At 37.8% G+C, this 14,474-nt stretch overlaps 1 protein-coding gene across 1 annotated transcript; it reads left to right on the top strand.

Moving 5' to 3' along the window:
* The first annotated feature begins 6,298 nt into the window (after positions 1-6,298).
* rnf146 (ring finger protein 146) lies at positions 6,299-12,103 on the top strand. Its single transcript, XM_088908037.1, has 3 exons — positions 6,299-6,385; positions 8,707-8,767; positions 10,166-12,103. Exon 3 carries the CDS (start codon positions 10,167-10,169, stop codon positions 11,262-11,264), a length of 1,098 nt encoding a protein of 365 aa, XP_088764163.1. The 5' UTR covers positions 6,299-6,385; positions 8,707-8,767; position 10,166; the 3' UTR covers positions 11,265-12,103.
* Positions 12,104-14,474: the final 2,371 nt, after the last annotated feature.

Raw genomic sequence — 14,474 nt, 5'->3', positions numbered from 1 at the left:
TATTTTTGGTTTGTGTACCTTATTTGTCTGTTGTAAACATAACAGTTTGCCATTTGTGCTTCCATTACATCATGCTTAATAATTAGTAACAAATGGTTTTCTTCTGTGAGGCTGAGAGTTTTTCATGTCTTCCTATAGTGTAACAAAATGTTTACCTCATCAGAAAATATAAAGCTGGTTCAAACCAAAGCTTGCAATAAATAGCTGTAACTTATGGTTATATTTTTCCACTTTCCAATTTACTTTTGTACACATAGGTTTGTATATATTAATGAGCTTAATGTTTCTATCTGTTGTATCCTTTTGTTTTGTGGAAACACAATGTGATTAATTTTCTTGTGATACTTTTCTTCAAAATATGCCACATCTCAGAATGGTAGCTACGATTCTTAAGCCTGCTTTGTTAGTCTGGGGTAAGGAGCAAGCACTGAGTAAAACCTGACATTTAATTGGAAGAACTAGGAATGTATTGCAGTTGGTTAGCTTGGTCAACTTGATATAGTTTACTACTTGATTTAAATAATTGTTTTGGCCACATACAGTAAATTGATATTCATAGCTTGAATACAATGTTATCTACATAGGTTTCAGTTCACTATAGTAGGAGTCAAAGCATGCTCAATACCAAAACAAAAGACACTGCTTCATACTGCAGTACACTGTACAGTATGTGTCTGTTTACATTTTCTGTCAATGTTGAAGAATCTATTCACAAATAACAGAGATGTGATAGGAAATTTCTTTAGTGGTGCTGATATTACAGAAAGTGACCTATAAGGAGGACCTTCAATTCAAATTGATAAAAGAATCAAATCCCATCAGTTACCTTTCATTTGAGAGTTGAAGCTCACATATTTTTAAAAATTCACGATCTAGAATAAGGTCAGTTTTCCAACATGTGATGTGTGGCTAAACTCTAGTAGCTTTCATCGTAAACCCATTAGCCTACACAAACACACATTAAATTTAATTTTGGTGGGTAGCTGCGTCAGCATGCGTAGGCTGCAAAGGAACAAGTAATAGGTTTATTCCATGCTGAAAAAAAGAAGAAAGAGAACACAACGTTTCGGCCGTGGAGCCTTCTTCAGGTGTGAGAGAGACAGGGCAGTAGGCAAAGGTAAAGTAGCGGGAGAACAAAGGTTGGGAGGGAGGAGGAGTGAGAGGCGGGAGCAGGGGACAGAAAGAGAGGCCAGTCAAGAGGTGTGAAGTCAGAATGGGTGCAGAGAGGTGTGAAATGAAACTTCCAATGAATGGAGAAAATTTAAAAGAACAGTAGTCTGTCGTTAAGGGAAGGGAGAAGGTGTGATCCTAGCTGCAGAATAATTTTAGTTTCGGTGGTCTTTCTGATGTATGAGAGACCACCGAAACTAAAATTATTCTGCAGCTAGGATCATACCTTCTCCCTTCCCTTAACGACAGACTACTGTTCTTTTAAATTTTCTCCATTCATTGGAAGTTTCATTTCACACCTCTCTGCACCCATTCTGACTTCACACCTCTTGATTGGCCTCTCTTTCTGTCCCCTGCTCCCGCCTCTCACTCCTCCTCCCTCCCAACCTTTGTTCTCCCGCTACTTTACCTTTGCCTACTGCCCTGTCTCTCTCACACCTGAAGAAGGCTCCATGGCCGAAACGTTGTGTTCTCTTTCTTCTTTTTTTTCAGCATGGAATAAACCTATTACTTGTTAAATTTAATTTAATCACATTAAATGTACTGGAGGGTGGCATGATGGAGCAGTAGCTAGCATTGATGCCTTAGAGCACTATGGCCCTGGGTTCTAAACCTTACCTTTTCTGAGTTTGTATGTTCTCCCATTTTCAACGTCAGCTTTTGCCAAGTGCTCCAGTTTCATCCAACAATCCAAAGATATCCATCTATCCATTTTCTAGCCACTTCCATCAATTCAGAGTCGTGGGGGAGCTGGAACCCATCCCGGCAAGCAACGTTTACAAGGCAGGGTACACCCTGGATGGGACGAGGGGCACACAAAGACACAGACATGCACACTCTCACACCACATTCAATTTTCCCATTCCGTCCAGGGTCTATCCTGCCTTGCGCCTGTTGCCTGCTGTGATAAGACTCTGGCTCTCCCATGACCCTGAATTGAAGGAAGTGGCTAGAAAATGTACTGGAGATCCTGTATATACTGTATATAAGTAAAGACATTTTCTTTCTAAACTGTTTAACCTTTTTTCTACAAATGTCCTGAGCAAATACAAGCTGCACATCTGTGATGCATATTTTGCTCTAGATAGAAGATGTTGTGGGATTCTGTCTTTTTATAAACAAATGTATGGACTGACACGTGCCTCTTTATTCACTTCATTACAAATGCTCCACTAGAGCCCAGGTATGACATGCAAGGGAATTCATGGCATAACTGCCATACTTTCATGAGGACATGTGCTGTCTTGCTGTCCTTGATTCATCCCTAAAGTGGACTTGACTCTGTTGAGTCAGTCTGAAGTATTGCTCCAACACATGTATGACACAAAGACATTCTCTTGATAAGCATATTGGTTAAAATACTTTTCTTTCTTGATTTTCACTAAGATCACAGTCAGTCATGAATTATCAGTTTATCAAAATGACACCAAACATTTTCTCCATCTTCAATAACCTTATTTTTCTAAAAATATACATGCAGACATTGAGTGAAAACAATTAAACATTTTGATGATCTTTAGTATAGACTGAATATTTAATTCAGAGTATTATGCACAGGTAGAAAAAACATAAGTTACTGTATATATGCTGTAAAATTGGAAATCACTAAGTTTGAAGAGGTTAGTGAAGATAAGACTTCATGAAAAAGGTGTCCATGGTGACATATTATTTATGTTTTCTAGACATTGTGGAGAAGAAATAAAAGATAAACAAATATGAATTAAAGGACGCAAGTGCAAACTACACAGATGTTTATTTTAAACAGAACAGGAAGCACTTCGCATTATGAGTTTTGGGAGTATGTAAAAAGCTATATACAGTAGTACAGTATGATGTTGAATGTAATTTCCTGGCTACTTTCAAGAAATGCCTGAATGAGATCTTTGGACCAGATAGCTAATAACTACTAAGTGGGCTACATGGCTCAATTATCAAATTGCCTTTAAGAACTTTATGTTCTTATCTTTTTCCTCTTCTTCGCATTTCCCCACTTATGTGGGGTCTGCTTGTTTGCACCGATTTTTCCACTTCGTATGGTCTGTGGCGTCTCGGCAGGTGACTTTTGTGAGGCGCATGTCGTCTTTCAGCCGATCCAGCCAGCGTGTAAATGATCGTCCACGGGGCCGGCGGTCTTCCACATTTAATTCGAGGGCGGTCTTTGTCATTGATGTGTCATTGCTGCGGAGCACGTGTCCATACCATCGCAAGCGCGATTCCCTCATTTTCTCAGTGATTGGGGCGACTTTGAGTGTTTTTCGCACCTCTTCGTTCATGGCATGGTCTAGTCTTGTCAAGCCTAGGGTCCATCGCAGCATCTTCATTTTCCATCGTATGGAGTGCCTGTTCATGTTTCTTTGTCGTTGGCCAGCATTCAGTTCCATATAACTTTATGTTCTTATAAATTCCTTTATATAATCTGTCTATATATTGTTATGACTATCAAGGTTTGTCAGGGCCTATAGTAGAAACAATGGACAGAGGTCAAGGCAGTTGCTGAGCTCTATGGGGTCTGAGAGACATTGATCAAAATGAATCGTTTACCTTGGTTAATTTACATTAAGAGTCTTCCACACTCCAGAAACACAGGATAAAAGACAAGCAGAAACAAAAAGAAACACAGAAAAAGGAACAGACAGAGGAGACGAAACATGCTACAGTAGGTGACTTACTTTGTTCAAATGTGTCTTAACGACCAGATTCTAGAAAAAAGTATTTGAACTTTTTTTCAGAGAGCTTGTCATTCTGTTATTTTAAATAACTCTAATTTCCTAAAAAACAAGAGGAATTTTCCTAAACATTCCTTGCATTCCTTTTCCCAGGCTGTTCTCTTCTGGTTAATACTGTATATTCTGTACATGTTTTAGAACAGGGAGGTAGATTCCCATTCACTCTGGGAGCTTTCTAATCTATGGCAAGATAAATTTAGCTTTGGGTTGTAATCTGTTTTATTTAGGATGCAGGTTTATCTCTTGTGTTGGTCTGATATAGGTATGATAGAGAATTTCTGAATACAGGGTTAGCAGTTTGGGTTTTTCTAGTTGGTCAGGATGCAGACCTCTGAAAGGCCTTGTTTGTTAATAGGGTAACTTGTATTTTCTATGTTGTATGTGTTGTCTAGTTATTGTTATTGTTAATAAATATTAGTTCATAGCTGTTTGCCTCTTATTCATTACTCTTTAACCAGGAGTGTGTAAGAGAAGAAACACATTAGGTGCCTCTTACTATACGAACTGCTTGGGTATATTCTTGGCATATTTTTACAATATAATAATAACAATAATTGATTGGTTACACGTATACAGCGCTTTTCTGGACACTCCACTCAAAGCACTTTACAGGTACTGGGGACTCCCTTCTACTACCACCAATAGTGCGACGGCAGCCATAGTGTGCCAGAACGCTCAACACATACTGTATCAGCTATCAGTGGGGAGGAGAACAGAGTAATGAAGCCAATTCATAGATGGGGATTATTAGGAGGCCATGATTGATAAAGACTAGTGGGAAATTTGGCCAGGAAACCCAGGTAACACTCCTACTCTTCTTAAGAAAAGCCCTGGGATTTTTAATGACCACTAAGAGTAAGGACCTTGGTTTTACGTCTCATTTGAAGGATGGTGCATTTTAACAGTATAATTTACAGGGGGTGACCGCCCCTGCTGGCCCCATTAACACCTCTTCCAGCAGAACCTTAGTTTTTCCCAGGAGTTCTCCCATCTAGGTACTAACCAAGCTCAAACCTGCTTAGCTTCAGTGAGTTGCCAGGTGTGAGTTGCAGGGTGATCTGGCTGCTTGGATTATATAATCTTGGAAAGTTCATATGCTCAGGCCTCACAAGACAGCTAAAGACAGGATGACCTATCACAATTATTTTTAAGAGAATGATATTATAGAAGTTGTATAGCTCAAAGGTACTGCAACTGTTCAGCTAATATCATTGTAATACTCAAAATGGTGTTTTATATGGTAATGAGTGAGATGCACAAACAGAATGTTTACATAGACTGTACTGCATGTATTGATTTATGCATGGCACTTACTTTTGTTTACGACACCAAGTTATTACACAAAAGTCCTGTGTATAGTGCTATGGTGTTAAAGAATAATGTAAAAAAGAAACAAGGCGCTGTGGACTGTGTCAAATCAATTCTACTGGTAGGCATCAGAGGACAGTTTATGTCTCCTCTCTCCTGAGCCGTAAATGAGTCACTGCTGGAGTGTTAAGTCCTAAAATGTCAATGATTAAAATATTTCAAGGAGATAAAAGCTAAACTGAAAAAAAATAGGTAAATGTAAAAATAATGTCTTAAAATAAATCAGGATGTACATCAGTCTTCTTCCTTTTTGTGATTACAAGGCTCATTTAGGCCTCATTGTTGCAATGTAGTTTAAAAATACAGCCTTTTAGTGCTCTGGAAAAGCTAAACCCTACTTCTATTGACTCAACATACATGAGAATGAACGTGACAACAAACTCTGTAATATGCAGTACAAATGTTTATCATATAAAATGGTTTTATCTTTTTATTCAAGATGCATTTTTTTAATAAAACATGTTTATTTCATTCTTTATGTAGATGACACCCTAAACATTCCTACGTCAGAACTCTTCTATTACATTTGCGATCGTTACTTTTATCAACGTATTACTAAACCATAAAACAACTTAACGTTCGCTTTTTTAAATAAGTACTAATTCAAACAGTAAATAAACATTATTTACTTATCAAATGGATCAGTGTTCACCTTTAAAAGTATATAGCGAACGGGAAAGAGAACAAAAATAATGGATTATGTAGTTCAGGTGGGTAGCTGCGTTAGTATGCGTAGGCTGCAAAGGATCAAGCACAACAGGACAATGCTTCCTGTACGTTATCAATTATGTTAATACAAAACTCATTAATTAAAAATATCCAAACCAAACTCACGAAATGTTTAAGCGTTTCAACCCCCCCCAAAAAAAAAAAAAACACTGAAATATTTCAGAGACTACCACACAATAAGCACAACTTTTCTTTCGCCTTTTATTTCCAGGTGACTTTTTTAAATTTTATTTTATTTCCAGGTGACTGGAACACCCGGATGCTCCGCCTTTATGCATTCTGTATCTACGTAATGACGTCAAAACGCCCTAATCGTCAGCACGCTGAGGATGATGCGTATTGTTGGTGGCTTCGGCGTCTTGTGAAGGAGCTGGAGGAGAAAAAAAGGGCCGGTGAGCGTTTTGAGAAATCTGTAAATAGGGCAAATGATAATTTTGAATTTGTTATAAGATGGTGGGGCGTTGTTTTAGACAGAATTGCTCAGCCGATGAGTAGAAGCCCTTTGATTTACGGTCTTGGAAGCGGCCGGGCGAAGGCTATGGTCTGCGCTGCTTGGCCGGGCTATTACCAGCGGCTGTCATCACCCTGACCAGACAACATATCTTATTGTTGTTGTGGTGGGCCCTGGGAGTGGTCGTTGGACGATATCTAGCAATCCTAAACGACACCTGTCTTTTTAACCACTTCTGCCTTCCCGATGATACTACCCGCCTGCGTGAAGGCCTCATGAAATGTAATTATTTCAAGTTTAACCTGTCGGGCCTCCGTCGTGTTTAATGGTCAGCCTACGGTTTCCTCACGTCCTTTTGTAGCCACCTTAAAAAATGAAGAGTGTCGGCGAGCCTTTGAATCTCACGGGCAGTGGCTTCAGAGAGAATGCAGTTTAGTCCTTCAAGCTGTCGGGAACTGGGTGGCTGAGTTCTGTTGAAAATCCGTTGTTGTTAGGGAAGACCTCGTTACTGTAAAGATTGTGTTTGTAACAGCGTAGTTTACGTTTTAATAACAATGCTGAGCCTGAGTCTCGATTCTGTGTATATATAAATGCAGATCGTTACCGTAGGGTGTGAACACATTAAGAAATGGAGCAGCACAGTAGTGATAGATAATTCTGCACATATCCGATTGATAGCTAGAGAACGTGGTATTAACTCCGCTACCGTTTGGTGTGGGAACTAAAAATACAGGTGGTTGAGCTCATCCTAAACAACTTAATTTGCAAAACACAGTATTCCTTATAAAGAGGACTTGAAAGAAACTGCTTTGGTTTACCAACTTAAAAAGAATGTTGAAACAATGACGTATTTACTTTTAACTATTCTATATAATTGATAAAATACATGTTTTGTGGAAATTACGTTTTTAATGTTCTGTTGATAGAGTGTGTAAAGATAACATGTTTTATTTAATATTCAGATATGAAATATTCAAAGTTACAGACAATTCATTTCTGTAGGAAGAAAACAGTTTAAACAGTTTCACATTTCCTCTGAATGCTTTTCTCCCTCCTCATAAGAAGAACTTACAGTGCTTAGGAACAAGTAATAGATTTATACCATGCTGAAAAAAAAGAAGAAAGAGAACACAACGTTTCGGCCGTGGAGCCTTCTTCAGGTGTGCTGAAGAAGCCTGAAGAAGGCTCCATGGCCGAAACGTTGTGTTCTCTTTCTTCTTTATTTCAGCATAGAATAAACCTATTACTTGTTCCTTTGCAGCCTACACATGCTGACGCAGCTACCCACCTGAACTTATAGTTCTTATACATGTATATCATATAGTAGGTTTGATAGTGGTGATTAGATTAATTTACTTGTTCATCTATATATGACCTCTTTGTTACTACATTTAGTAAAGTCCTCTAAAACGGGCGTCACGAATTTGAAGAAAATGTAGTTATATATTAAGAAAATGACACCATGCAGACAGTTACTACAGAATGTGTTAATATGCAGGGCAGAAAAAAAAAAACATTGTATGGCCTTATCAGTACATACATGTATATTTAATTAAGTTCTGTTAGGTTAATGCTTGGGTGAAACAGAGTATATTCTTTTCTGTCAGGTACACATTTGTACCCAGTGAATGCTAGATGAGTAAAACCTAAACAAAGGAAGGCCTATTTTAGTAATTTTTAAAGCAATTTCTTAAGTGGGGTAGCACCTTGAGAGAAACTGAAGATAGTGACACTACATGTGGAATGTTTAGTAAGAAATAAACATACCCAAGATCAGGGATTCCAAGGTATTCATATCTGTGTGACAGATGTTAATTTGCATGTACAGCAGGAGGCAATGGAGAAAAAAAAACTAATTTGTTTAATATCATGAACTAAGTAGTGGGAGATGATTGATAAAGAATAACTTGCAGGTTTATGAAAAATATTAATAACCTGAAAGATTATTGAAAGGTGTTAGTTTTCTTCACCAATGTGTTTCTAAACATAATACACCATGATAATTGTCTAAACTTTTTCATTTTGATTTTTTGTTTCAGATAGGTGTCGATAGGCTTGATTATTGTTTAGCCTACCATTTTTTATGTGATAAGGATTTTAAAAGGGTGGATTGATAATTGCTTATATTTGTGTATATACATGCATTTCATATCTTTATATAGTTATCCTTGGTTTAGAGGGTAGGTCTCAAGTTGTCTAACTAGTGGGATGCATGAAAAAATCAGTTTCATGTTATAGGTTTTAACATTTTTCTTTTATCAGGGAGAATCTTAAAGAAGAAAAATATCCTCTTGATGAAAGTGCTGTAACTACCGTGTATATCGTAAGTTCTGCATCTGTCTTTCTTTAGTCATATTTTATGGGATATTATGCTCTTTACATGAAAAAAATCAACAATTTGCTTCATAAGTAAAAAAACAAAACATTGCATATTACGAAATGAACAAAAAGAAATCAAGTCAGTTTCAATACATAAAAATTAACAATTTTGACATTATTAAAGTTATTAATCACTTTTAGCATCCTAACCCATGGCATTGTAAGCCCCCAAACATATGCAAACATTTATATATTTGTGAGGTAAATAAAATATGGACTATGATTTGGGCATACCAAGATTAACAATTTGGAATTTAATTAACTAGAAGAAAACACCAGGCATAATTACAAATAAGACAAAACCAGGTTGGCCAAGGGAATCATCTGCAGCTGATAACACAAAAATGATCAGTACTGTATAAGAAAATCCTACAAGAGCTGGTAGTGAAATCATCATCAACTTTTAGATGGTGGGACCAAGTTTAATCTTTTCATTACGCTGGTAGAACTTTTAAGTGTGGAGAAAGGAACTGCAAATGTTTTAAAGAATATCACCTTATCTGTGAAGCGTGGTGGAGATGAAGACATGTCCTCCTCTTCTGCAACCGGCTCAATGAAATGTATTGTTGATGTATCTAATAATAAGAAAAGCAGAATGAATTCTGAAGTTTACAGAAACACACTTAATGGACCATCACTTTACCATGCAGTTTAATGGTCACCCAAAATATATGGCCAATGCAACCAAGTTTATTAGGAAAGAAATTGAAAATCATAGATTAGACAAATCAAACTCCAGATTAAGATCCACTTCAGCATGTATTTTACATGCTGAATAAAAAAAACCCAAGAATATTCAAGAAAGTGCAGTTACTGTGATGAAGCATCTCTGATAATTACACCATTATTGGTGAGCTCAGTGTGTCGCAAATTATTAAGCATTGTTTTAAAAGCATATTCAGTCTAGTACTGACATTTCTCTCTAAGGTTTACTGAATGTGTTCCAGTATATACAGTCAACTCAAAATAGAGTTGAATGCCAAATATGTTATTGTTCTTTATGATGAAATGTTTATATTGAATTACTTAAAATAAAACATGTTGTTTCTAACGTATGTATTAGTGCAATGATAACAAATATCAATTGCTTGACTGTAATGCAAAAAATATATTCCTATTTTAAAATGTAAATACATTTGAAGGGCACCTATAACATCTGTCTATGACAAAGCTTTGTTTTCTCATCACAGAATTGAACAGTAGAGGAAAAATCTAGATGAAAATGAGAGTGAAGCAATCTTCATAACAAATGCCTGTTATTCAGTTTTGTTTATGTGTGAGAAAGCAGTTTTCAATGTGTCTGTGCTTTTTTATGTCTTTTTTTATTTGTTTTTTTCTGCAGGATGGCTAGCTGTGGTGAGGTTGACCATACATTGAATATGCTTCCCTCTAACAGGAAGGTGAATGAGCCTTGTTCAAGTACATCCCCTGCGCTCTCAGTCCCTGAATGTGCTATATGCTTACAAACCTGTGTTCATCCTGTCCGACTCCCTTGTAGACATATTTTTTGTTATCTTTGTGTAAAAGGAGCATCTTGGCAAAGCAAGCGCTGTGCGCTGTGTCGACAAGAAATTCCTGAAGACTTTCTTGAAAAGCCTACTCTGCTGTCCCCAGAGGAGCTCAAAGCAGCAGGAAGAGGCAATGGAGAGTATGCTTGGTACTATGAAGGTAGGAATGGCTGGTGGCAGTATGATGAGCGCACAAGCAGAGAGCTAGAAGATGCTTTTTCAAAAGGTAAAAAGACTACCGAGATGCTCATAGCAGGATTTTTGTATGTGGCAGACTTGGAGAATATGGTTCAGTACAGAAGAAATGAGCATGGGCGCCGCAGAAAAATGAAAAGAGACATTGCTGATATCCCCAAAAAGGGTGTTGCTGGACTTCGGTTGGACACTGACTCCAGTGCTTTGGCTGTGGCTCGTGAAAATTCAGCAGATGGGGCTGATACAACAGCAGTTCAGGGGGCTGCATCTGCATCTATACGTACAGCCAATTCTGTGAGGCCTCCTACATCTCTTGGTGGCCAGCCAACAAGTCCTTCAACCCCATCTCCTGATGCCAGCAGCTCTATAGAGAACTCCTTTGCCCAAATGCAGATTAGTCATCAAAGCAGTGATGACAGAGGGCAAAATGGAGAGGGGGAGGAGGTGGAAGAGGATACAGCACTGTCTCATGGTTCATCTGCTCCAAACACATCTGTGGATGAATCAGACTCAGAATCCAGTAGTGAAGAGGAAGAGGAGGAAGGAGGGGATGATGCAGACGAAGTGACTGGTGACCAGCTGCAGTATGTGTCACGTACAAGGCAAAGACTCCTTCCACATGACCGGGTTAGGGAGAGCCAGGCACAGAGGCCATCTCCAGGAGGTGAGTCTGCCAGTAGCAGCAACAGTGTGAGATCAAGAAGGCCTGATGGACAGTGTACAGTTACTGAAGTTTAAACTGAGCTTTTTTTTTTTTATTTGTACTGGAATAGGAGCTGAGGTTCTCGGCCAATATTGCACTCAGAACTAGATCATTTCTCATTTCTATCTTTATTGGTAAATTTGAAGGGCACTCAATTTGCAGTGGAAAAAAACATCTGGAGGCCTGGTCTGGATGTAGCTTACCTCCCAACAAAATATAAAATTTATTAATAAGGCTGATTTTATCAGCTTTTTTCTATAAAACACTGAAAAAAAGATATTTTCCCCGATTACTTGTTCAGGCCCAAATAAGCATTCTAAATTGGTGTGTTTCATAATCAGAGCATGGTCTTTCAGTGTTAAATTCATATTTCATCATAATATGCTTGTCTTTACCATTACTTGTGCATGTGTTATTGTAAGAGAGGGTACTAAACACTAATGTCAGAAAGATGAAAAGTTTTGGTTTTAGAATTAGTTTGGTTAACTTTATTGGCGTCTTTTTGTGTACCTAGCAGACTGTTTTTTTGCAAAATGACAAGGTCAGATGTCATGTACAGGCTGCTTAACTGAAACATTATGGGTTGTCTCTTGCATTTCAGTGTAATGACTTTTACATTCATCAGATTTCATTGTCATGTGTCCCTTTCATTCTGCTTTTTAAAACTTTTAAAAATCTTAACATTTTTTGCTGTATTTTGCTTTATTGTAATTTGTTACAGGATTTGTAAGTTAAAAATAAAGTATTTGTCAATTTATCAACCCAAAATAAAAGATTTCTAGCCTCTTTAAGATGTAATTTAAAAGTGTAATAAGCATAACATTGTGATCACTTTCATTTGGGTGCCAAGGCATTAATAAATTCTTTATCATAATATCTATAGTAGAGTGTATGCTGTTTATCTAGACTTTTGTCAAGGCTGGTATCAACTTTTTCACAGCATGTCAAATGAATAATGTAATTAATTTAAACAATATAAGGAATGGACTACTGAAAATTTTGTTTGTGAAGTGTTAAATCCTGATGGTATTTTTCCCACAAATATGTAGGGCTATAATCAAGAAGGATAAGAAATTGTGAAAAATATTGCAATAATTAGGTAAAACGTATTACTCATGAAGAAAGCTGCTGATAAAGTACTTTGCAGATGTTTTGTGAGTTATACCAACTAAAAGTATACTCTTATAGGAGTTAGAGGAAAGAAGCACAATTTGTGGACTCTTGCATTACCTCTTTCAGATAATTTTCCTAAACTATTTTGTCAATTCATTGTATTACAAATATTGTACTTTTGCTGATAGGTAATCTAAATATTCCCTTTTCCCAAAGACGTGCTGTTAGGTTAATTGGTATCTCTCAATTGTCCTTTTGTCGGTGTGTACCAGGGATACAATCCTGATCTTAGACGGCTGGTGTGCCATGCAGGTTTTCCAGATGTCTTAAAAACACTATTACCTGAATAAGTGGTAACAATATAGGTTAAGAGCTGAGCTGAAATGGAAAACCTTCACATTCAGTGACCCATGAGGACCAGGATTGCCAAAGCCTGGTGTGTGTGCTATAGTGGATAAGCATCCCATCCATCGTGTAGTCCCGTCTTGCATCCTGTGCTTGTAGATTGTTGCACTTGTTACTAGGAATCAGCAGAATTCTGATACTGGATGATGTACTGTATATGTAGTTCATTAAAGCAAAATTCCAGTCTTAAAACTGTCCTTAAAATTTTCCGTTCTAAAAGTTACAAAATGTCATGTAAAAGTCAGTCGTGCTGGTCTGAACACTCAAAACACTTTACAGGTAATGGGGATTCTCCTCCACTGCCACCAATGTGCAGCATCCAGCTGCAGTCACAGTGTTCCAGTACGCTCACCATACATCAGCTGTCAGTGGAGATGAAGCCAGTTAATAGATCGGGATTATTAGGAGGCCATGATTGATTGGTAAAGGCCAATGGGAAATTTGGCCAGGATGCCAGGGTAACACCCCTACTCTTCTTGAGAAACACTCTGGGATTTTTAATGACAACAGAGTCGGGACCTTGGTTTTATATCTCATCCAAAGGACGGTGGCTTTTCACAGTATAGTTTCCCTGTGACTGTACTGGTGCATTAGGACCCACGGGGACTGCATGATAAGTGGCCCTTCTCGTTCCAATACCACTTTCAGCAGCAACCTTAGGTTTTCCTAAGAGGTCTCTCATCCAGGTACTGACCAGGCTCAAATCTACTTAACTTCACTGGGTTTTCAGTTGAGTTGCGGGGTTATATGGCTGCTATAAATGCATATAACTGCAGCACAACTGTATTGTAACAGATTATTCCAGCACAGTTATAACAGACAAGAAAGTAAATTAATGGTACAGAATTTCACATACAATAAAATTCGAGACATCTTGCATCCAGGGGCTGGTCATAAAAGACGTTTTGTTGGATGGAGATGGGGGGTGGGGTGGGAATTGAGAGGTACCAGTAGCTACTCCCTTCCTATTCTAGCATTTCACTCTCCTGTGGTTTGTTTAATTATCTTTCTTATAATTTCTTATGTTACCTTTTCTGCAAAACAAAAACTTTACACCTTTATAACTTTAGTGATCACATAGGTTTTTTTTTAAACTTATTTCACAGCACAACATTCACATACAGGCATTACTCATTACTTCATATATGGCAAATTACACTCAGGAAAAAAACAGGATAATAGGTAATATTTAAGAAAAATGGAAAAGTCATGATTATGTACAGTACTTACTCAAACCATTTGCTGTGGTAAATACAAATTTAGATATACAAAGTTACTTCAGTAGGCCACACAATTACTTGAGGGCCCCTTTGGAGTAAGTGTTTTTATTCTGAAATTACAAGGTTGCGAGGTTCCTAGCAAGCAAAACCTCTATCACAAAGACTAAGGAGCTTGCAATGGAAGCCAGGGAGAATTCATTGAAAAGCACAGAGCAGGAGAAGGATCCAAACATCCCTGACCATCCCCGTGAGCACAGCCTACTTAATCATTAAGTAATGGAAGGTGTATTGTACTAACCAGACACTGCTTAGTGACTCCAGATTGAACAGCCAGGTAAGGCAGCAACTGGTGATGGATGCCACTGTGGGGTCAAAGACTTCTAATGATCAAGCAGGAAAGCTTGCTAAGATTGAAGAAAAAAATGGTCTATGCAAATAGAGGAAATTCAGTTTCAGTCTGCTGTACACATGAAACGGGGGTGAAAATTCAGCATTCAGAAGGACAAT

Source organism: Atractosteus spatula, chromosome 2, assembly GCF_055471065.1.
Source record: "Atractosteus spatula isolate fAtrSpa1 chromosome 2, fAtrSpa1.hap1, whole genome shotgun sequence".
NCBI lineage: Eukaryota > Metazoa > Chordata > Actinopteri > Semionotiformes > Lepisosteidae > Atractosteus > Atractosteus spatula.
The sequence above is the reverse complement of the archived record's forward strand: the minus strand, read 5'-3'. Positions and strand labels throughout refer to the sequence as shown.

Coding starts and splice junctions, on each gene's coding strand:
- rnf146 (XM_088908037.1), top strand. CDS start 10,167: ATGGCTAGCTGTGGTGAGGTTGACCATACATTGAATATGCTTCCCTCT.